Source organism: Hylobates moloch, unplaced genomic scaffold, assembly GCF_009828535.3.
Source record: "Hylobates moloch isolate HMO894 unplaced genomic scaffold, HMol_V3 SCAFFOLD_5, whole genome shotgun sequence".
Classification (NCBI taxonomy): Eukaryota; Metazoa; Chordata; class Mammalia; order Primates; family Hylobatidae; genus Hylobates; species Hylobates moloch.
The window spans coordinates 141,486,540-141,508,220 of NW_026652280.1; the positions used below are offsets into that span (position 1 = coordinate 141,486,540).

Consider the following 21,681-nt stretch of genomic DNA (forward strand, 5'->3'; position numbering starts at 1 on the left):
GGGAGGTCTCTATTGTGAGCCTGTCCTTCAGAATGACCCTGACTGATCTGCTCAGGTGAGCTGCTTTTCTGGAGGTAGGGAACGCACTCCTTATACCTCTCAGCTTGCAGGACTTGGAGCCAAGTCTCCCCAGAGGAATGAATGGGTTGTGAGACCCAAATTAGAGAATATGCAGAAGAAGCATAAAGTAATAATGCTTAATTCAGGTAAAGGTTAGGGGTCATGTAGGCATGAGTGCACAAGCATTACTTCATTTAATTCTACGTTTAAAAAGTATTTGCTGAGTGCCTAATGTGTGCTGGGCATTGTTGCAGGCACCATAACAACATATGTTCTCTGCCTTCCTAAGCATACCTTCATCAAAAACAAGGAAAATCTGAAAAACTGTCACAGCCAAGAGGAGCCTAAGGAGACATAATGACTAAATAGAAGTTGGGGCGATAGACCGTAACCCAAGTAGATAGTTGAGGTATGGAGAAATGCTGTGGAGAAAAATAAAGCAGCGTAAATGGCTTAAGTGCAGCAGGGGGTGGAGGCATGGGGTGCTCTTTAGAGAGTGGCAGGGAAGGGATCTCTGAGGAAATGAATTGGAGCAGGAATGAGGTAGAGAAATGAGCCCCCTGGGTATCTTGGGGAAAAGTCTTCTGGGCAGAGGGAATGGCAAGTGCAAAGGCCTTGAAACTAATGGCTAAAATGAACCTCTGGGATTTCATGTGGATTTAAATCTTCCATGCTATCCTGATTTTGCCATTAACATGAATTATTAAAAGGAATTCAGTGAACAGACGTGATTGCTGACCCATGATTGGTTGCTAGAGTACCAACTAACCTAACATCCAACTCCCAATCTGGATAGAGTTTCCCAAGAGGAGAGGACTGGCCTACATTTGTGAACCTTAGAGAAAGAAGATATGTACAGTATGGACTGACCATGTCTTTGATGTACCATACTTCTTTCTAGGAGGAAGAAGAGATTGTTATTGAAAGCCAGCTAAAAGGCCAGGCAGCAACTTGTCTGGTAAGATGTAGCTAGAAATAAAAGCTGCTTGAGTGGTTTTCAAATGTCTTAATTTTCATAATTGTTTCCACATTCTGGGCTGGCTGGACATTTTTTCAGGGAAGCAAGTTTGGAAGAGTCTAAATGAAAGCTTTGCTCATGAAGTTTTCATTTGGATTCCACATATAGACTTTCTAAACCATCATTTTATGAAGTCTTAAATTACTGGAGTTTGAAGTTGTGGTAATTGCTCCAAAGTTTAGCATCTTTTGTTTCTAGGTTAGAACTATCAAACCCTCTAAACCTTTAGTATAAAAACAAACAAAAAACAGCTTGGGATTTGACAGAAGTAAAGTTGAGCAATGTTAACCTGGTCCTGAAATTGACCATATTGTATCCTACTTACCATAAAAGTTGAAAACATATTTTCAGAAAAGTGTCTTTTCTACCCTTCTCAGGGTTAAGAAAAAAAAAAAAGAAAAGGCCAAAGGCTATTTAGAATGCCCCCTGTTTTTTATAGTATGGGGCAGTCTTTTAATGTGATTTGATCAGATCATTCTATTTTGGTAATTCTATAACTCTTGTAAGTATAAATATAATTCTTGGTTCTGTCTGGCATTTCACATGCCTGTGGAGATAAAGTGTAGTGTTGCAGATAAGAATGCAGGCTGTAGAATGAGGCTGCCTGAATAGAATCCAGGGTCTCCCACTCCTAGCTGTGTAACCTTAGGCAAGGGTGCTTCAGTTTTCTCAAATGCATAATGAGTGTAATAATAGTATCTGCATCATTGTTGGGAGGATACCATGAGATAATCCATGTAAAATGCTTAGTTCAGTACCTGGCACAGATAAGCACTGAAATATTAATAATGAAAAATAGTAATAATAAAGTAGAGATATTAAGTAATGTACCTGAAAACACTTAGTTAATAGGTGACAGAGCTCACTAATTGTCATACTTAGTGATTGATGTATAAGTCAGCAAAGGCATTTCACAGAACCTTCTCATTTTAGACATGGAAAAAGATCGTGTAGGACAGAGATTCATTCATTCATTCAACAAATACTGATCCTATAGATACGAGCATAATAGGCAGGTTCCCTGCTCTGCTGGAGTGGAACGGTCTAGGGGTGGGAGATGGACAATAAATTCTTAAACATAAAAGAAAATACTGGGTCACAAGCAACTGGGTAGCTCTGATGGAGGTAAACAAGGGCTCTCTGAGAATGAGAGCTGTGGAGCTATCTTGAATTAGTCAGAAAAGTATCTTTGTGGAGGGAACATTTAGGCTAGGACTGAAGTAACTGATTAATTTGTTGAAAATCACAGAATCATATTTTAAGGGTTAAGGGAGGCCGAGAGATAATAATAAATCAGTCATTTGTTATAAGCTTGCTAAAAGTTTTTGGTAATTTCTAGCTAAGACAATGTGATAATCTGTAGATAGTGTGTACTGGGGAGATCTGTGGTGATGGCATTAGGAAATGTTTTATAGGAGAATTGGCGAAAGCTACATCCTGGTGTGGTCAGGATTTAGCAAGTCAAGTTTTGGTTATGTGAAGATTAAGTAGAAAACTATTTTATTTTTGTTGTCACTGAAAAACCCTAAAGTGTGCTGTGCTCGTAAGAATAAACTGAACATATGCAAATCTTTGAGACTTTTCCTTTGAACATTGATTTTTCAAAGCCATAATTGTAGAAGAAAGATAGAATACATTAAGTAGAATATATGCTCCTAATTAAAAGTCTTGATTTACTTATTACAGAAAATGTGGTAGATGGAAAAAATTGGAAAGAATTTTTTAAAAATGACTTGCAGTTCCACCATTCTTAACTATTTGCATTTCGAGATTTTTTTCATTATCTTTTTCTATATAGTCAACACAAATAAATTTTTGTTATGTGTGTTGTATATTAAAGCAATGACATGGGCTTTTTCTTGTATTACCGCAACTTCATAATGAGTATGTTTTTCATGGACTGTATAGTATTCCATCCCGTGCAATCTTTTTCACCAATTTCCTATACGAAGTTTTTTTCTCTCATTGCCTGTTTCTCTCAAAAGTAGGATCTGGAGCCAGGCTACAGTGCTGCTTAGTGGGAGTTCTGGCTAATCACAGTTTTTCTGTGATGTCTCAACTTTGTAGGACAAAATTGCTTTGCAGTCTCAGGGCAATTTTTGCTAAAAACATGTCTTAAACTGTTTTGGTTTTGACAAGGGACAGTTGAATTTGAAGATTTTTGAAGTAAAAATCATTGAGGTTTTAGTGCTTGATATAATTAAAAATTCGACCACATGTAAGAAATAAAACTAAAATGTTAAGATCCTTCAAAATAAAATTAGGAAAATTTGAGCAGTATTTCTGTAGTGTCTTAATTCCAATGTTTTTGTGACATACTCATCTTTATATTTCTAATAAATTAGTCAAAGATAATATAACTTTTAAATTAGAAATATGTTTCTCTTAGATATATAGAGCATGTAACAAAGTAAAATATATCCATTATTTTTAATTAGAAAAGACACATAATAATTGTATTATTAAAATTTCTCATGTGGTATCTTAGTCTATTCCTGTTGCAATGATAAAAATACTTTAGGTAATTAATAAATAACAGAAATTTATTGCTCACTATTCTGGATGCTAGGAGGTCCAAGATCAAAGCATCAGCAGATTTGGTGTCTGGTGAGGGCCTGGTCTCTGCTTCCAGAAGGGGGCACATGCTGTGTCCTTGAATAGTGGTGTGGCAAAAAGGGTCTCACGAGTTCTCTCAGGCTTCTTCAATAAGGGCACTAATCCCATTCACTTCCCAAAGTCCCCACCTGTTAATATCACTGCAGTTAGGGTTAGGTGTCAGCATGAATTTTGGAGGCACACAAACATTCAGACCATAACAAGTGGTTCTCGGATTGTTTGTCTTGAATTTCTGTATACTTTCAACATGGTTGAAAGCTGTATTTCTCTTTAAATATTTAAATTGAATTTCACTAGATTAGCACCTTGTATTTAACTCTCATATGCTGCTGGTAGAATTAAAAATATGATCTCTCAGGCTGGGTGTGATGGCTCGTGCTTGTAATCTCAGCACTTTGGGAGGCCAAGGTGAGCGGATCACCTGAGATCAGGAGTTCGAGACCAGCCTGGCCAACATGGTGAAACCCCATCTCTACTAAAAACACAAAAATTAGCCGGGCATGCTGGCACGCGCCTGTAGTCCCAGCTACTCAGGAGGCTGAGACAGGAGAATCGCTTGAACCTAGGAGGCAGAGGTTGCAGTGAGCCAAGATTGCACTGCTGCACTCCAGCCTGGGCGACAGAGCAAAACTCCGTCTTGGAAAAAAAAAAAAAATACTATCTCTCTTAAGTGCAGTTTGACAAGATGTATCAGAAACCCTTAAATAGATTTATATCCTTTACTTCAATTTGAAATCTATGAGTTATTCCTAAAGAAACAATTGGCTAGATATATAAAGATTAATGCACAAGAATGTAGCCTTGCTTATAAAAGTGAAATACAGGAAGCAACCCTAATGTCCAGTATTTAGGATTAGTTAAGTAAGGTGTGGCCTATTCATATAATAGAATATTGTGAAGCTATTAAAATTATACTATCTGTATTTTTAATTTGGGAAAATTATGATACAGTATAAATAATACCATATGAATTTATTTGATATTTACAGTTAAATATTGGTGACTGTCTGCCAAAGAGAGTAATTTTTATTTTGTCATTATGAAAATTGAGTCTTCCTTTCTTGTAATTGAAAGATACTGGAACCATTTGTCTCTTGAGACTACTCCCAGTTTTTTTTTAAGCATATAAAATGATATTTACCTCCCATTTGCTATGGCCAAAAAGCAATATCTAATTCATGTAAAAGTATCATTATACCATTAAAATATAAATTAAAAAAAAGACTGAGATACATTTCTATTTTGTACTACTTAATATTGTTATCTGGTGTTCTTGATTCTGGTTGTGATATTAGATTTCAGAATTTTCAGGAACTTTAAAATCTGTGGGCTTCTACTGTGCTTTTACTGTCACAGCTCCCAGAGGGCTGCTCCGTCCCTCTGCCGACTGAATCTCTGGTTCTCCAGGGAATAAGCTGCAGCCTCATTCTCAGTGAGGGAGCAGATGGTCATTCTTCCCAGAAGCTAGAACCCTGACCCTAAGCCCAATCTTCTTCCATAGGACCATTCATGGCTGTGACCAGACCGCTGTGAGGCAGAATACTTGGTTTTCCCCACCATGTGTAGACAGATGGGCATCCGTGGGGCTTCTGCCCAGCCCTTGGCCAAGATCCCTCGCTTTTGGGATTCAAGAGATCTTTTACTGCGAGGATTAGTGTCTTCCCTGTCTGCCTGATATCCCAGTTTGGGGTCTTCTTTCAGACAAGTGTCCGAAGAACATGCCCTCACTTAGTAGATATGTTCTCACTTCCACATTGAGTTGGAGATCTGCCCCAATTCCAAATCTCAGTCTTGCCTATGGAATCCCGATCCTCCTCCACCTGCCGTGTTGAGGAATGCTGGAAAATCCAGTGAGCAGGTTCACATTGGTACAGTTTGGGTTAGGAGACCATAAGGAAGAAGTGAACAAAAGGTAAGGAAGGGAGATATTGGGACCAAAGTCTCCATCCCTGCATCATATACCTAATATGTGAATATCAGAGTTGTTTGTTGAAACCAAAAGATGGCAAAAGGAGGATCAGGAGTGGAATCAGAAGTCACAGAAAATTGGTCTCTTGGGGAATCTATTTGGTTATGTGAATGGTAATTCAACTCCTATTATCTTGGGAAGAATGTACCTGGAATTACCAACCTGCCGTTGATTAATGAACATATCCATAAATAACTAATGAACTGGGAGCCAGGAGGAGGCATTAACATAATGTGTTGTCATTGTTACCAGTGCAGAGTGGATATTGCAGGGCTCAGCACATTTGCCCTGTTGATGCCTCCATGAGAATTCATTCATTCATTCAGCCAGCCAGCCAACCCACCAATAATTGCCCCCCATGAGGCAGACAGAGCAGCTGAATCCTAGGGTTATCATGGTGAACAAAATAGAGATACGTCCTCCTAACCTGAGCGGCCTAGCCTGGGAAACAAACAATGAAAATGTGAGCTAAATGCTGTGGTAGGAGGTCGGGGCTATGTCCTGGAGCAAAGGACCTGACACTTCAGGTCTTCAACTCCCTTGATGGGAGTTAGCCAGAAGGGGCTTAGAAATAGCAATTGATGGTTTAGTGACTGATTTTACAAATGATATTTGTTTTTTCTTTAAATTTCTTTCTAGGATGTTCACTTCTTCTCCACAATGAATGAGTGTCACTATGATAAGCACATGGACTTTTTTTATAATAGGAGCAACACTGATACTGTCGATGACTGGACAGGAACAAAGCTTGTGATTGTTTTGTGTGTTGGGACGTTTTTCTGCCTGTTTATTTTTTTTTCTAATTCTCTGGTCATCGCGGCAGTGATCAAAAACAGAAAGTTTCATTTCCCCTTCTACTACCTGTTGGCTAATTTAGCTGCTGCCGATTTCTTCGCTGGAATTGCCTATGTATTCCTGATGTTTAACACAGGCCCAGTTTCAAAAACTTTGACTGTCAACCGCTGGTTTCTCCGCCAGGGGCTTCTGGACACTAGCTTGACTGCTTCCCTCACCAACTTGCTGGTTATTGCCGTGGAGAGGCACATGTCAATCATGAGGATGCGGGTCCATAGCAACCTGACCAAAAAGAGGGTGACGCTGCTCATTTTGCTTGTCTGGGCCATCGCCATTTTTATGGGGGCGGTCCCCACACTGGGCTGGAATTGCCTCTGCAACATCTCTGCCTGCTCTTCCCTGGCCCCCATTTACAGCAGGAGTTACCTTGTTTTCTGGACAGTGTCCAACCTCATGGCCTTCTTCATCATGGTTGTGGTGTACCTGCGGATCTACATGTACGTCAAGAGGAAAACCAACGTCTTGTCTCCTCATACAAGTGGGTCCATCAGCCGCCGGAGGACACCCATGAAGCTAATGAAGACGGTGATGACTGTCTTAGGTAGGTAAGAGGACCCAAGCAAATCATCATTCCCATTCATTCAGCAAATCTTTATAGAGCATCTGCGGTGTACCAGGCACTTACTAGGCAGTAAGAATGCAGCAGTGAGCAAGAATGGACATAAATCACCACCCACCTGGAGCTTACACTCTAATAAGGAAAAACAAAATAAGTATTCTAATGGGGTAAACAAAATAAGTAAAATAAGATGAGTCTCCCGTGGAAAAATGAATCAGGGAAGGAAGGAAAAATAAAGCAGGGAAGGGAGCTGGAGAGTGCTAAGCTAAGCAGGTAGTATCGTTTGCACTTTAAAAAAGTGTTGTGAGGGATGCCTGGAAGATGACTTTTGAGTAGAGGTGTGAAGGCAGTCAGAGCGAACCATACTGGTGTCTGGGGAAGGATGTTCCAGGTGGGAGAAACATGTTCCAGGTGGGAGAAGCGATAAGCACAGGAGCCCTGACCAGCAAGGAAGCCCCTGTGGCTGCGTGGATCAAGCAGGGGGAGCAGGAGAAGATGAGGTCAGGGAGCTGATGGGGTAGGGGGTGGGCTACTCAGATGATGTAGGGTCATGTTCTTATAAGGACTTCAGCTTTTCATTTTTTTTCTTTTTTCTTTTTTGCTGGAATCTCACTCACTCTGTCACCCAGGCTGGAGTGCAGTGTCGCCATCTCAGCTCACTGCAGCCTCCACCTCCCGGGTTCAAGTGATTCTCCTGCCTCAGCCTCCCAAGTAGCTGGGATTACAGGCAGCGCACCACCATGCCCAGCTAATTTTTGTATATTTAGTAGAGATGGGGTTTCTCCATGTTGGCTGGGCCAGTCTCAAGTGAGATGAGAAGCTATGGGAAGGTTTTAAACAGGGGAGTGACATGATCTGACTTATATTTTAATAGTATCTCTCTGGCTACTGTTTTAAGAAAGTGCTGTAGTGAGGCAATAGCAAAAACAGGAAAATTGTTTAACCTATTTATGCCTAGTGTTCCATTATTAGAATGCTAAGCTTGTGGGAGTTATTTATATCCTACTGCTCAAGGTCATCGCCAAGTTCTGATTTTTCACAAAAAAAATTTGCAACCCCTGGCATAAATGGGTTAATAGAGTATTTCAGTACTTGGGAGAGATCACCATGGCCAGATGGTAGTTGAAGGTGATGGTCAGATTCTGTTTTTTTTGTTTTTTTGTTTTTGAGACAGGGCCTGGCTCTGTCATCCAGGCTATAGTGCAGTGGTGCAATCTCAGCTCACTGCAACCTCTGCCTCCTGGTCTCAAGTGATCCTTCTACATCAGCCACCCAAGTAGCTGGGATTATAGGCCTGTGTCACCAGGCCCGGCTAATTTTTGTAATTTTTTTAGAGACAGGCTTTCACCGTGTTGCCCAGGCTAGTCTCGAACTCCTGAGCTCAAGCCATCCACCTGCCTCGGCCTCCCACAGTACTGGGATTACAGGGGTGAGCCACCGCACCTGGCCAGATTCTGGATATTTTTTAAAGGATTTACTGATGGGTAAGGTAGAGGGGAAGATGAGAGGTGGAGGAGAAGGTGGGGAATGTCATTAACCAAGATGAGGAAGACTGAAGAGGAGGACGTTTTGGGGGAGGATCAGGAGTTTGGTTTTGGACAAGCTAAATTTAGGAACCTATTAGATATCCAAGGGGTGTGGCGATGTTATTGAGTGGACCATTGGATGTATGACTCAGGAATTCAAGATTTAGGTCTGGGCTGGAGATGTACATTTGAGAGACCTGGGGGGAAGTGGTATTTTAAATCACAGGACTGCATGAGCTCACCATGAACGTGAATGTGGATATGAAGGAGAGGAGGACCAAGGATGGAGCCATAGGGCAGGCCCTCCAGTGTAAGGAGGTCAGGAGGTAAGGGGCAGCCAGCAAAGGAGCCCTAGAAGGGATGGAAAACCCAGGAGACTCTGGGGAACTAGAAGAAAGAGAAGAAGGCAGTCGAGGAGAGGAAGCATTAGTAGTGTTGGTACTCTGAGAGGTGGCGTAAGACCAGGTGTTGCTGGCCTTACCAAAGTGGTGGACTTGTGCTGATGTTGAGATCATCAAATTTGGTATAGCCAAGAGCCTGATTGGAGTAAAATTAAGAAAGAAAGGAAGAGCCTGGGCAACATGGTGAAACCCCATCTCTACAAAAAATACTAAAATGAGCTGACCATGGTGGTGCGTACCTGTAGTCCCAGCTACTTGGGTGGCTGAGGTGGGAGAATCGCTTGAACCTGGGAGGTTGAGGTTGAGTGAGCTGTGATCGCACCACTGCACTCCAGCCTGAACAACAGAGCAAGAGCCTATCTTAAGAAACATAAACAAAACCAAACAAAAAAAAAAAAAAAAAAAAGGGAGGAGAGAAAGGCTGTGAGCCCTGTACCAAGAAGACATGTGGTTTCCTAGAATTTTCCCTTTGTTTTATTTTCTCTGAAGTAGGTGGCCTATTGCCCCCACTCCCCAGTTCTAATTCTGGGTTACAGGTAGAATTTGTAATGTGTGGGCAAACAAGAACTTTTGTGGTTTCACAGACCTTGTGTTGTAAGGGAGAGAGGCCATTTCTCACTGTGTGTGTGGCTGCAGCAACGGGGAATGTTGCTGAGAGAGGTTCAGGAGTACATTTCTGCCTACTCTTTATGAGAAGGAATTATAAAATGAATTATCAGGTAGCAGTTCATAGTGGAGGATACAGAGTGTGTATGGTGTGGTATAGAAACCCTCACAATGCCTCTAGGTCCTGAAACTGCTAGTAAGATTTGGAGGTCAGCAGACACAGAGTGTGATTGTTAAAATGATTTCAAACTGAGGATTTATTTAACAGATATTTATATAGTGCTTAATATGTGCCAAGCATTGTCCTAAGTGTTTTTACAAACATTAACTTAGTTAATTCTCATGGAAACCATGTGAGATAGGTGCTACTATTATACCCATTTACCAGATGGAGAAACTGAGAGTTTAAGCAGTGTGTCCAGTCACTCAGCTGTTAACCGAGACTCACTGTGCAGCTGGCCTCCAGAGTTCACGTTTGCCACCATACTCTGTGGCTACTTTTGATTTATTTGGACTTTTTACTGCTCATCTTTTTGTCCTGTCTTCTGCTTTGATACCGTCGACACTTTGATAAGAAAATGGACAAGAACAAGAAAGAGAGGGTTCATATTAATCAGCATTTCCACTCGAGCTGGAGAAGATATTGATGTTTTTGATAAAGAATGAACTTTGGTATTTACAGATAGTGTCAATGAACTGTGCTGCTGTCCCTGCTTAATTGTAGGCATAATCATTTGCTTGGCTATGTGTCTTGAGAAATTACCTGCCTGCTTAAAAAGAAAACTTTCTTTTCTCATCATACTATAATATACTATACAGCATGATAGAGACAAGGATTCCAAAACCCTAGGTGGAGAGAACAGGACCCTTTGTGAGATAGTCGTGGTCACTGGCTTCAGTTTTGTGTGTAATTTTGTCTGCAACAGTTATGGAAGGGGTTAAAAGAAAGGAGCTGGGAGGTGGCAGGTGTGGTATTGGCTAAGAGAAAAACCATAATCAACAATTAAATTTCCAAGTAGGGTAAGAGAAGTCATGCGATTGAGATAAGACAACATTGGGGAATTGGTTAATGGAAGGAAGACAGTTTGGTGTCAAGGACCTCAGAAGTTCCTTAATGGTAAGACAGAGGAACCTGGTGGAAGACAGGAAGTTCAGGGACAAGGGAAATGAAACTCAAGAGCTAGGTGGTGTGAGGCTTAAGACTTCCAGCTCCTGATTTCTCTAGATAACAGAAAGATTTGGGCTTTACCCTCAATTCTTTCATTTTCTACAAGGATGGTCTGCAGCACATCAGCTCATCTTTTCTTGGTTAGGTTCCCTCATCAGGTGGCATAGACCATCTTTAAGTTCTTTACAAGTTACAAAGTTCAATTATCCTTTGTAACAGTTAGTAACCAAAGGTGGGAATGAAAAGGAAGAGTGGAGAGAGAGAGAGGGAGAGAGAGACTGAGGGAGAGAATATGAATCTTGTGGGGCAGCACCAAACAGTTCTGTGGATCCAAGCACAGAGCCTCTTTCCTTGACAGCAGCACCTACCACAGTATCTTTCTAGGGAGAAAGCCCCCAGTTCCCTATATGCTACATGTAAGAATTCAATTGCCTAAAACAAGCATCTCCCAAATGATAGTATATTAGAAAAATCAACAGTGCTGGCATTAACCATTATCTAATTGCTGATTCTGATTATGTGGAGATGAATAGCTTAATACTCATATTTTTAATAATTGCAGGATTTAAATGTCTTTATGACAAAATGCTAAACATTTCCATTTACTCCTTGATACATATTTTGTAGGAAAGATTCATTTAAGATTAAATCTGTCCAGGTGTGGTGGCTCACGCCTATAATCCCAGCACTTCGGGAGGCCGAGGCGGGCAGATCACTTGAGGTCAGGAGTTTGAGACCATCCCGGCCAACATGGTGAAACCCCGTCTCTACTAAAAATACAAAAATTAGCTGGGTGTGATGGTAGGCACCTGTAATTCCAGCTACTCAGGAGGCTGAGGCAGGAGAATTGGTTAAACCCAGGAGGTGGAGGTTGCAGTGAGCCAAGATGGCACCCCTGCACTCCAGCCTGGGTGACAGAGTGAGACTCCGTATCAAAAAAAAAAAAAAAATTCTAAAGTTTCTTACGAACCCTCTTCTTTTACATATTAGAAAGTGAGTCTCTAAGTACATATTAACTGTCTATTAAACAGTATCTAAGAGGTACATGGTTGCATGAATTCAGTGAGCTTAATCTTATTTTAGAAGAGGAAAGGATGGACAGGGGCTGTTGAGTGTGGAGACGGCTTCTTAGTGGGCTGGGATGTAATCTGGAAGGATAGGTGGGATTTGCACGGGCTGGAGGAGGACACATTCTAAGGGGGAGAAATGGCATACTCAGAAGTGTGATGATAGAAACATTTAAAGCTTGTGCATTACCATGAGGAAGGCCCCACAAAGCACAAATACTTGCTGTGGTGCAGGGGAAAAATAGCTCACCTGTGAACCAGCAAAGTTGAGTTGGCTATCCTCTTTGGAAGGAGAGTAGACCAGATGACCTTTGTGTTCCTTTCCAGTTTGGGGATTTTGGTTGAACACAAAAGCTAACAGCATGGGGATTCAGACTCTTTCTTTGAGAGTAGTGGTGGTAGTGATGATGGTGATGTGAGTTTTCAATCTGTGTGTGCATGATTGGAAAGGCATCTAGGCATCATGTTCCCGTTTCAGCAGCCCTGAGACAAAATGCTTGCTCACTTCTGGGTTAGAATGTGTGATGGGGCCCTTTATGTGAAAAAAGTTGCTTATTGAATGTTCTCATTGAAAAGACATTGGAGACATATGATCCTGCTTTCCAAAGAGCACCAAGGCCCTGCCTACGAAAGGGTTTTGAAATCTTACTTGTCAACAAGCCTGATCAGCTACAGCAACCAAACACACAAGAAACCCCACATGGAAACGTCTCATTTATTGTCAAAGAACACACCATGTGAACTGTGCGCACAGAAGTGTTTTGTTGTTTCCCAGAAAATGGGCTGGACTTTGCTCTCTTTTGCAGTGTCTTAAAATACAATAGAAAAGAAAGAGTGAAGGGACTTGCAAACCATTCTTTTGAAGTCTTCCGTGAACCCTCCTGTCTTTTAGTGATGTTTTTCAAACTGTAAGTTTTGATGCACTGATGAGATTGTAAGCAACACTTTTTAAAATGACATAAAAAGAAGAGAAAATGTCAGAGTATGTTGCATTTAACAGGTATCAGTATTGTTTTATAACCTTTCCTTGTGTGCCTGTGTGTGTGCTGGGTTGTGATATAAAATGTATCTCCTCTCATGAGTTATTGTCAAGAACGTTTGAAAAACCATGATCTTGAGGGTCAAGGTTTATTTTTCTGCCAGAAAGCACTGAACTCTTTTAAAATATGAAACATTATCGTTGTTAAGGGACTTAGAAAAGGGACTTAGGGCTTGTGGTAATTAAAACAGGGAGCTGGTTGTTTTTCTTCTCACTTCTTCCTCCCTCCTCTCCACTTAGATTGATGCTAAATCATCCTCTTCCTTCTCTTAAGGGAGAGAGGAAGGAGGCAAAGTAGCAGTAAGCAAAGAAACAATAGCTCAAGTTCTCATGCTAGGAGGAAATGGGTGAAAATTAAGTACCATAAAGAGCCTTGCTAGAGTACTAATAATAATCACACATGATGTTTCTGCAGTACTGTGTCTTTTTCAGTTTTAATACACTGTTCTCTTTGGTCTCATAGAAATCCTGCCAGGCAAGTAGTTAAGGTATTATTATCCGATTTTCCTGCAACTCCCCTAGATGTATCCTATACTCAAGCTATAATGAGTTATTTGCGCTTCCCCCATTTTGACTCTTTAAGCCTTTGCAGATGTTGGGATACCTTTCCCCTAGTTCTGCCTGGGAAACTCCCATTCACCTTGTAAGATCTAACTCCAAGGTCTGTCTCCTTTGAATCTCCCTTTGCCCTACTGGAGTAAATCTGATTGCTGCTTCCCTTGGGCTGCCTGTCAGTCTTGTCCATACAACAATCAACGTACTTAATTGTTTACATGCCTTTATTTTGCACTAGAGTATACACCCTTCGAAGTCAGGGACCATACCTTATTTATCTGTCTTTGCATATCTAAAAGTTAGTACTCTCAGCCAGCACCCTATCTGGCGCACACTTGTTGAGATGTACTACAATGAATAAAGGAGGAAATTGAGGCTGAGGGGAAGGTAGGTGGTTTTTCAAATGCTGGAGCTAAAAGCAGAACCCAGGTTTCCTCACTTCCATCTTGGCCTTAGATGGGCTGTGGCTGAGACATGCCTGTGAGGTAGACAAGGGCAGGGGAATAGGTAAGAATCATGTGTTTTAGGCTTTTTTTTTTTTGAGACAGTCTCGCCTTGTCACCCAGGCTGGAGTTTCAGTGGTGTGATCTCTGCTCACTGCAACCTCCACCTCCTGGGTTCAAGTGATTCTTGTGCCTCAGCCTCCTGAATAGTTGGGATTATAGGCATGTGGCACCATGCCCAGCTACTTTTCTTATGTTTTTAGTAGAGATAGAGTTTCGCCATGTTGCCCAGGCTGGTCTCAAACTCCTGGCCTCAAGTGATCTGCCCACCTCGGCCTCCTAAAGTGCTGGGATTGCAGGCATGAACCACCATGCCCGGCCCTTGTTTTATCTTATAATTTTATAATATGAGAAGCCGAGGTCTCTGAAGGTTAAGTGATAGTATTATCTTGGGAAGGAGAAAAGAAATGAGCATTTTTTGAATGCTTCTTATGATGAGGTCAGCGTGTTCCATGCTTTTAGAATTTTATTTCACTTAACCCTCATAACAACTCTATGCAGATCTGTTTTTAAGACAAGGAAATTCGAGTGAACTTAGCCTCTTGCCCACACACCCATATTGATAAAATTATTAATAGTTAATATTCCTTGTGGGGTATACATGGTTCTGAGTAATTTATATGTTTTATTTCATTTAGCATTCATGACAGCCCTTGAGGAAAGTTCTGTTATTACCAGATGAGGAAACCGAGGCCCGAAAAGGTTCAGTGTCTTGCTCAAGGTCAGTAGCAGAGCTGAGATTCCAACCCCAGGAGACTGGCTCCATACTCTACTCTTCACAGTCAGTTAACAGCCTCTTGGAAGTAAGGGGGCTGGAATGATGTGGACCCAAGTCATGAGGTTTATAACTTGTATCTCCCTTGGTTTCTGTAAAGTTTATTTCTATAAAGTCGCATGCTCTTTCAACATTTAGCTCGCCCTTGATCCAAATGTTTTGCAGCATGCTAGTGACAGCTATGAAAACATCTCCTGGAAAATGACAGCTGTATACTCTTCAAACTTTATGCTTATTAAAATCATTGGTAAGAATAGGGGCTTTGGAGTCGGGGGTTGGAACTGGATTTAAATCCTAGCTTTGTCAATTCCAAGTTGTGTGACCTTGAGCAATTCATCTAACCTGTCTGTGCCTTAGTTTTTTCATCTGTAAGAAAGGGATAATAGTGTCTTTGGCATGGTGAGGTTTTGAGGATTCAATGAGTTAATACACATAAAGCACCTAGCATAATGTTTGGTACATAGTAAGTACTAGGTAAATATTAGCTACTCTTAGACCTTAGTTTGATTCTAAAGAGCCATGCCCTGTATTCAAGCAGAATGCCCTTTTAGGTCCAGTTCTATCACCAAGTAACCTGGACACAGGGACTAGAAGCCTACTGTTGGTGCCATCATGATGGCAGATTTTATAAAATGGACAAGTAGCCAAGAGGAAGCTGACCGGGTGTGCTTTGCAGAGGCTGCCTTGACAGATGGCAAATGGTACCAGCTCTGTTACTGGAGACCGAGGACAGTCTGAACACATGGTCACCACAGAACTGAAAAGCTCTGTGCTTACATTGCTAGTCCCTATAAACCACCCTCTCCCCTACGAAATTCTGTTAATGATTCCTGTCTCTGACAGATGATCTTTCCATTAATAATTCATTTCACTTTTGCAACATTTATGAATAAAACATTATAAATGAGACCCTGGCCACCAAGCATTAGCTTGACAAGAGTCCTGTGATACGGCACCAACATCTTGTGTATAGAGCTCTATTATAGGACGGTCCTCATAAGAAACTGTCCCCCTCTTGCTAACAAATCCTTCAAGAGTAGCTAGTTCATCAGCTGCTATTATCACTTTTGCTAGGATTGAAAAGTTTACCCTGTGACTGAAAAGAGTTGGGACTAAAACACAGGCCTTTTGGTATTGTTCATAAGCTTCATCAATGAACTGTCCTTACTTCATTAAAAAAGAGAGAGAGAGAAAGAAAAAAGTACATGTGCCTAAGTTCGTGAGGAATTCTGAAACATTTGTTTTCAGCTTCTGTGGCCTTGTAGTTGCTTCTGCAACACAGAAGCCTGCTTTCAATGTTTACTGCCTGCATGCCTTAGTAATCAAGTATCTGTTAAAATAGAAAAAAAGAAAACAGTTAAAGCTTTGCCTTAAGAAATGCTGAGTGAAATGAACAGATTGTTGGCACACAGGGGCTCTCTTGTTGCTGTGCAGAGAGTCATATCAGACGGAGAATGATTCTTTTCAGAGTCAAGCCATCCAGGCACCAGTACTCAGTACATTGGGTCCAGGGGTGTTCGTACTTTTGTCTTGAAATGGCTAGTCCCAGGAGCACCTTTGTCAGAGATGATTTTCCTGTGTGCTTCATGGCATTGCACAGAGGCCTATAGGAGGGAGGCATTTGCTTTCAGGGCAGGCCGTCAATCGGTGGGTGCAAAAATGCAGTTGCCACTCAGTTGCTGCCCCTACGCCGCTATTTGACACATCCCCTCCTGTTCTGAGGGGGAACGTGGGGACTGAGATGACCTCAGTGTCTCATGCTAGAAGGAAGACAGCTTCCAATTAAAAAAGAAAATCCCTCATATGGCGCTCCATCCCACTTGTTCAAATGCCATCTCGACACCTCTGCCAACAGCACATTTCCAGGAGTCTGTCTTCTTTCTTCTGTCTCTGCCATATGTAGCCATTTGTTACCTCAAGTCTGGCTCTTGGTTCTTTCTTTTCCCCCTGTGCCACTGTTTCAGACATCTCCCTTTGCAGTCAGTTCAGAAGTGATTTTCCCAAATCAGTGTTCTTGTTTCCAGTGTAACCACTGCCCTGCCATCTTACTTCTTCCACTTCCTCCGGTCCAGACCCCTTCAGTTCTGTTACACCAAAGGCACTCGGCTTCTTTTATTCCCCTCTCATGCCCCCTTCTTCAGAACTTCTGGCTTTTCTTCTTTTTAGAAAACTGAAACCTTCCTCTTAAGCTGAAACAAAGAATTATTGAATATTTTCTGAGTGCAAGGTACAGAAACATTTCTCAAATTTGACCTCTTTGAAAAGAAGGTTTAGGGAGAGGTTCCAGTACCCAACTACATCCAACCCTCCTGCCAACACTCAGCCTCCTGGAAGGTTTCACGTTCCAGAACTCAGGAACACTCTCTCTTAGGGCTTTGATTTCTGCCAAAGGAGAAATGTGGTCATCATCTGTGACTCAGGCATCACATCACTGGGCAAATTCAACATCTGGAATAGTATGGTGTATGCTGGCCAATGGTAGAATTTTATCAAATTCCATGTTAACATTGTTCTTTGAAAATTTCAGCTGGGGACTGCTATGTTCAGTGTGTAGCTATGGCAAACATGTTGGGTGGGAACTGGGAGTAAAGGGTGTTTGCTGGAATTATGCCATGTCGTGGACCTAGGGATCAACACGGAAGCTGGGATAAGGGGTAGGGGAACCAAGAGTTATTGGCAGGAGTCATCCTCCCTCCTGCACTGACAGTTGTCCCTCCAGCCCAGCCACCTGCTCTCCCTCACCACCAGACTGTTGTTAACTCTGCAGAGTATGTGGTGGAAAGATCCCATTACCTCAAAGAATCAATACTGTTGAGAGATTTGACCAAGTTCACCTTGTAAATTACTGCAGCATTGTGGCTGCAGCTCTGGACCTTCTAGTTCCTGCTTCTTCTAGTGGGTCCCAACTTCTTGCCTTGGCAAAATATACCTGTCCTTGGATGTCTGAGTGACAGTGAATCACAACAGGGGTTGTTTTCATCAAGTCAGAGAATTTACTGCTCAATGGTGAACCTATTTTATTCTTTATGTTTTTTCTGCATTTTATATTTTCTCATCATAAACATTTATTGACTACCTTGCTAGGTTTTAGACATGTACTAACTATGAGACATGGCCTCTACCCTGAAGGCACTGTGAATCCGTGCTTGCTCTAGTGGTTTATGGTTGTCAGGAAATGACCAAGATTTATGAGTCAAAGGTTGTGTCACATGAGAGATAGATGACATGGAGGCAGACCTGTTCTGTGTGGCTTTTCCTGTGTGTGACTAATAGAGAACCCTATTTCCAGGCTTATTTGAGGAAATGAGAAATGTACTCAAAAAAGATAACTGAAGGCACAAAGAAATATCCACAAGGGCCGAATGAGGGGGCCCAGGCTGAAAAAATGCTGTGGGCTTGGATGGTCCATGGAGGCCTCTTTGAGGAGGTAGAATATAAGCCTGATTTCAGTGTAACAGGTGGAGAGGAAAGGGCAAGGCATTGCAGATAGCAGGAAAGGCAGGGTGGGAGACAGGTATACATACATCTAGATCTAGGGAGGCCATGCCAGGGCTGTGGGTAGGAAGGGGAGACTGGGCAGACCGATTTCTGGAATAAGGAGTTTGAATAGTAACGACAATCTGGTTTGAGAGACATAAGGGAGCCAGAGACTGGAAGGCCTTGGATCCTAGGGTCCTGTGGACTTCATTGTCAAATATCTAACAGAGACGAGGCAGATAACATGGGTATATGAATTGGGTCTGGAGTGGATATAAGGAAATAGGGAGGGGTGGTGCCTGTGGCTAACTAGACAGATCATGCCCTCTGTAAATACAATCAGTTTCATTTTTTGTTAAAAGACCGTGCAGGCCAAATTAAATAGGCCTGTGGCCAGTCTTCAGCCCACAGCTGAACTGCCTCATCTGGCAAGAAAGAGCCCGTGTAGGATCTTGAGGGTTGAGAAGGTGGGAGTTGCAAAATGCAAAGCAGGGTTTTAGAAAGATGAGAGGTGGGTTGGAGAGGGAGAGATCACTTAGGAGACAATAGGAGAGTCCCCAGGATTCGGGGATGGGAGGTAGCTCAGATGCCGGAGAGAGGCGGAGCTGGTCCATCATGGTAGATGCTGTAGGAAGGCACATTTGTCAGCAGCAGCTAGAAGGCCCATCAGGGGCTGCAGGGGAGGAGAAGAGAAGCAGGACAGTGGGGTGTGCGCTTATGGAAATCTGGCAGGAGGCAGAGACAGAAGAAGCAGGAAGAGGGATCCATCATGGGAACTAAAATTCAGAGGCAGGGTCAGGCAACAGCAAGACCTAATCAAGCCTTGCCACTTTCCCCAAGGTCTTTGAGCTTTGCCCTTTCTCATTCCCCAGCTGACTTCCCGATCTCTGCTTTCTTCATCTGGCATGAACCCCCTTAATTTCTCTCCCTTCGTATCTGAGTCCACCTGCACAGGTCACATCCTTACCATCCTAGCTTTTCGCTAGGGCCCATTCCTTCCAGCCAGGAGCTGGGGGATCCACGAGCCTACTCTTGTCCTTATTCTTGCTTTCCTATGAGCTTGATCATTCAAAAATATAAGCCCTGACCTTAACTCCCCTTCTAACTGCTGCTCTGTCTCTCCCTCCCTTCATCACCAGACTTTTGTTCTTGTTTGTTTTTTTTTCTTTTCTTTTCTTTTCTTTTCTTATTTAGAGATGGGGTCTCCCTATGTTGCCCAGGCTGGTCCCAAACTCCTGGGCTCAAGCGATCCTTCCGCCTCAGTCTCCCAAAGTACTGGGATTATAGGCACGAGCCAGTGTGCCTAGCCGATTTTTTTACTCTTATTTTCTTTTCTTAATACTTCAAACCGTAGTAAGCTAGCTTCTTCCTATGCTATTCTAATACGATTGTGTTTGATTAAGCCACCATTGTCTTCCTAGCTGCCAAATTTAGTGATCTACCTTGACCTTCCTGTTATGCACCTGCTTGTTTCATGCTCCCTTCGATAGTATCTTCCTCCTTCTGTTCCTTCTCTGCTGCTTGTCCAGTCTCTCCCATTTCTGACTATCTCTGAAATGCCCTTTGTTCCTTCTCCTTTGGGTCCCCAAGTTCTTTCCAGGTGATTTTACTCCTGCAGCTTGAACCAACCCCTCCACGTGAACGTCTCTCAAAGCAGCCTCTTCATCCTCAGCCTTTCAGGAGATCCCAATCTCTGTTTCCAGCTGCTGTCACATGCACACCTGGATGTCCTGGAGGCACCACAAGCTTCAGCTGCCTGCAGACCTGCTCTACCTGTTATATAGGATCTCTGCAATGGGTTCCATCTGCCTTGCCTTCCAAGCTGGAAAGCTTGGTAGGACCATCTCTCTCACCACCTATAGCCAATTAATCACCAAATCTAAAATTATTCACCAAATCGGCCGGGTATAGTGGCTCAAGCCCGTAATCCCAGCACTTGTGGGAGGCTGAGGAGGGCAGATCACGAGGTCAAGAGATCGAGACTATCCTGGCCAACATGGTGAAACCCCATCTACCAAAAATACAAAAATTAGCCGGGTGTGGTGGTACACACCTGTAGTCCCAACTACTCGGGAGGCTGAGGCAGGAGAGTTGCTTGGGCCTGGGAGGCAGAGGTTGCAGTGAGCTGGGATTGCACCACTGCACTCCACACTGGTGACAGAGCGAGACTCCAACTCAAAAAAAAAAAATTAGTCACCAAATCTGCTTCAGTGGTGTCTCAGATCCTACTACACGCCTTTAGACCAAGACTTGCTGTGTGTTGCTAACGGTCATCTCCGTCTGGATTCCCTCCTCCAGCATTTTCTTGCTCTAGGCCTTCCCCCACCACCAGCTGAGGCATTTTCCTAAAAAGCACAGTTAGCTCTGATCTTTTCTTGTCTACTCTTGCAAACTGGATAAAGCCCAAATGAGTTGGGATTACAAGGCTGCTTTCCCAGTCCTGTTCCCAGCCTCCTTTTCCATGCACTCCCCCCACACAGCCCCTGCTTCTCTCATGCCAAGCTTCTCACTGTCCTGCACATGTGCAGTGACTGCCTGAGGCTCCTCGAAGTTTTCTGTAGCATGGCAAACTCCTGTCCATCTTTCAAGATCCAACTCAAGAGTCTGCCTTCTCTATGATATTTTCTCTGACTCCCCAAGGCAGAGTTAATTATCCACTGCTTCTGTAGTATACTATTTATATATTAAAAGAATTAACTCATAAAAGTAACCCACTCTATTAAAATTTATTTGCTAAGTGCCTCTCTTACCAGACTGTGAGCTTCTCAGGGACAGGACTGTGTGTGTGTGTTTTCACTTGTGCAGTGTCTGGCACACAGTAGGCACTCAGTAAATGTTTATATAATGAGCCAACAAACATGCTTATTGGGTGGGACCTGGGGTGGGAGCTGGCAGTTAGTGGAGGGTCTGATCACAAGAACAAAGGTAAGAGGGACTGGGAAGGAGAACGTGGAAGAGAATCGACATTTATGAAGCACTTTGAATTGTCAGGAGTTTTTATGGATAATTGTCTCATTTCTAAGAACAGCTCATTTCTAATAACAACTCTATGGAGAAAAAAGGGATTTTTAAAAATTGACCACCACTTTGTGCCAGGCATTTATACATACTCTGTTTAATCCTCTTGGAAGTTGTTGCTGCCATTATTTTAAATATGAGGAAATGGAGGCTCAGAGAGATGGAAACCTGTCCCAGGTCATATATCAAGGTGGCGTAAAGGCTCCCCCTGCCCCAGGGCATACCCTCCTCACAGTGCTGGGAGCCACCATCTCAGCAGCCCACAGGGGGTGGGAGAGGCAGCCTGGGTGACAGTGGTTCTGGGCTGGTCCACCCAGACTGGCTCAGCCTGGGTCCTTGTGCTGATCGTAACTACAAGGACGGTTCTACGTCGCCTGGGACCCCTCTTACTAACTCTGCACATCAGCCATGAATTGCTTCCTGGAATGCAGGCCTCCTGTGTCTTGTTTCTCACCAGTGGTTATCTTGG

General features: G+C 42.7%; 1 protein-coding gene across 1 annotated transcript in view; it reads left to right on the plus strand.

The window, feature by feature from the left end:
• LPAR3 (lysophosphatidic acid receptor 3) overlaps positions 1–21,681 on the plus strand; it is an 81,277-nt gene that overhangs the window by 20,742 nt on the left and 38,854 nt on the right. The window contains exon 2 of the mRNA XM_032151984.2: positions 6,303–7,059. Within this exon, the coding sequence (XP_032007875.1) occupies positions 6,324–7,059 (736 nt within the window). The 5' untranslated portion in view covers positions 6,303–6,323. The remainder of the gene's footprint in view (positions 1–6,302; positions 7,060–21,681) is intronic.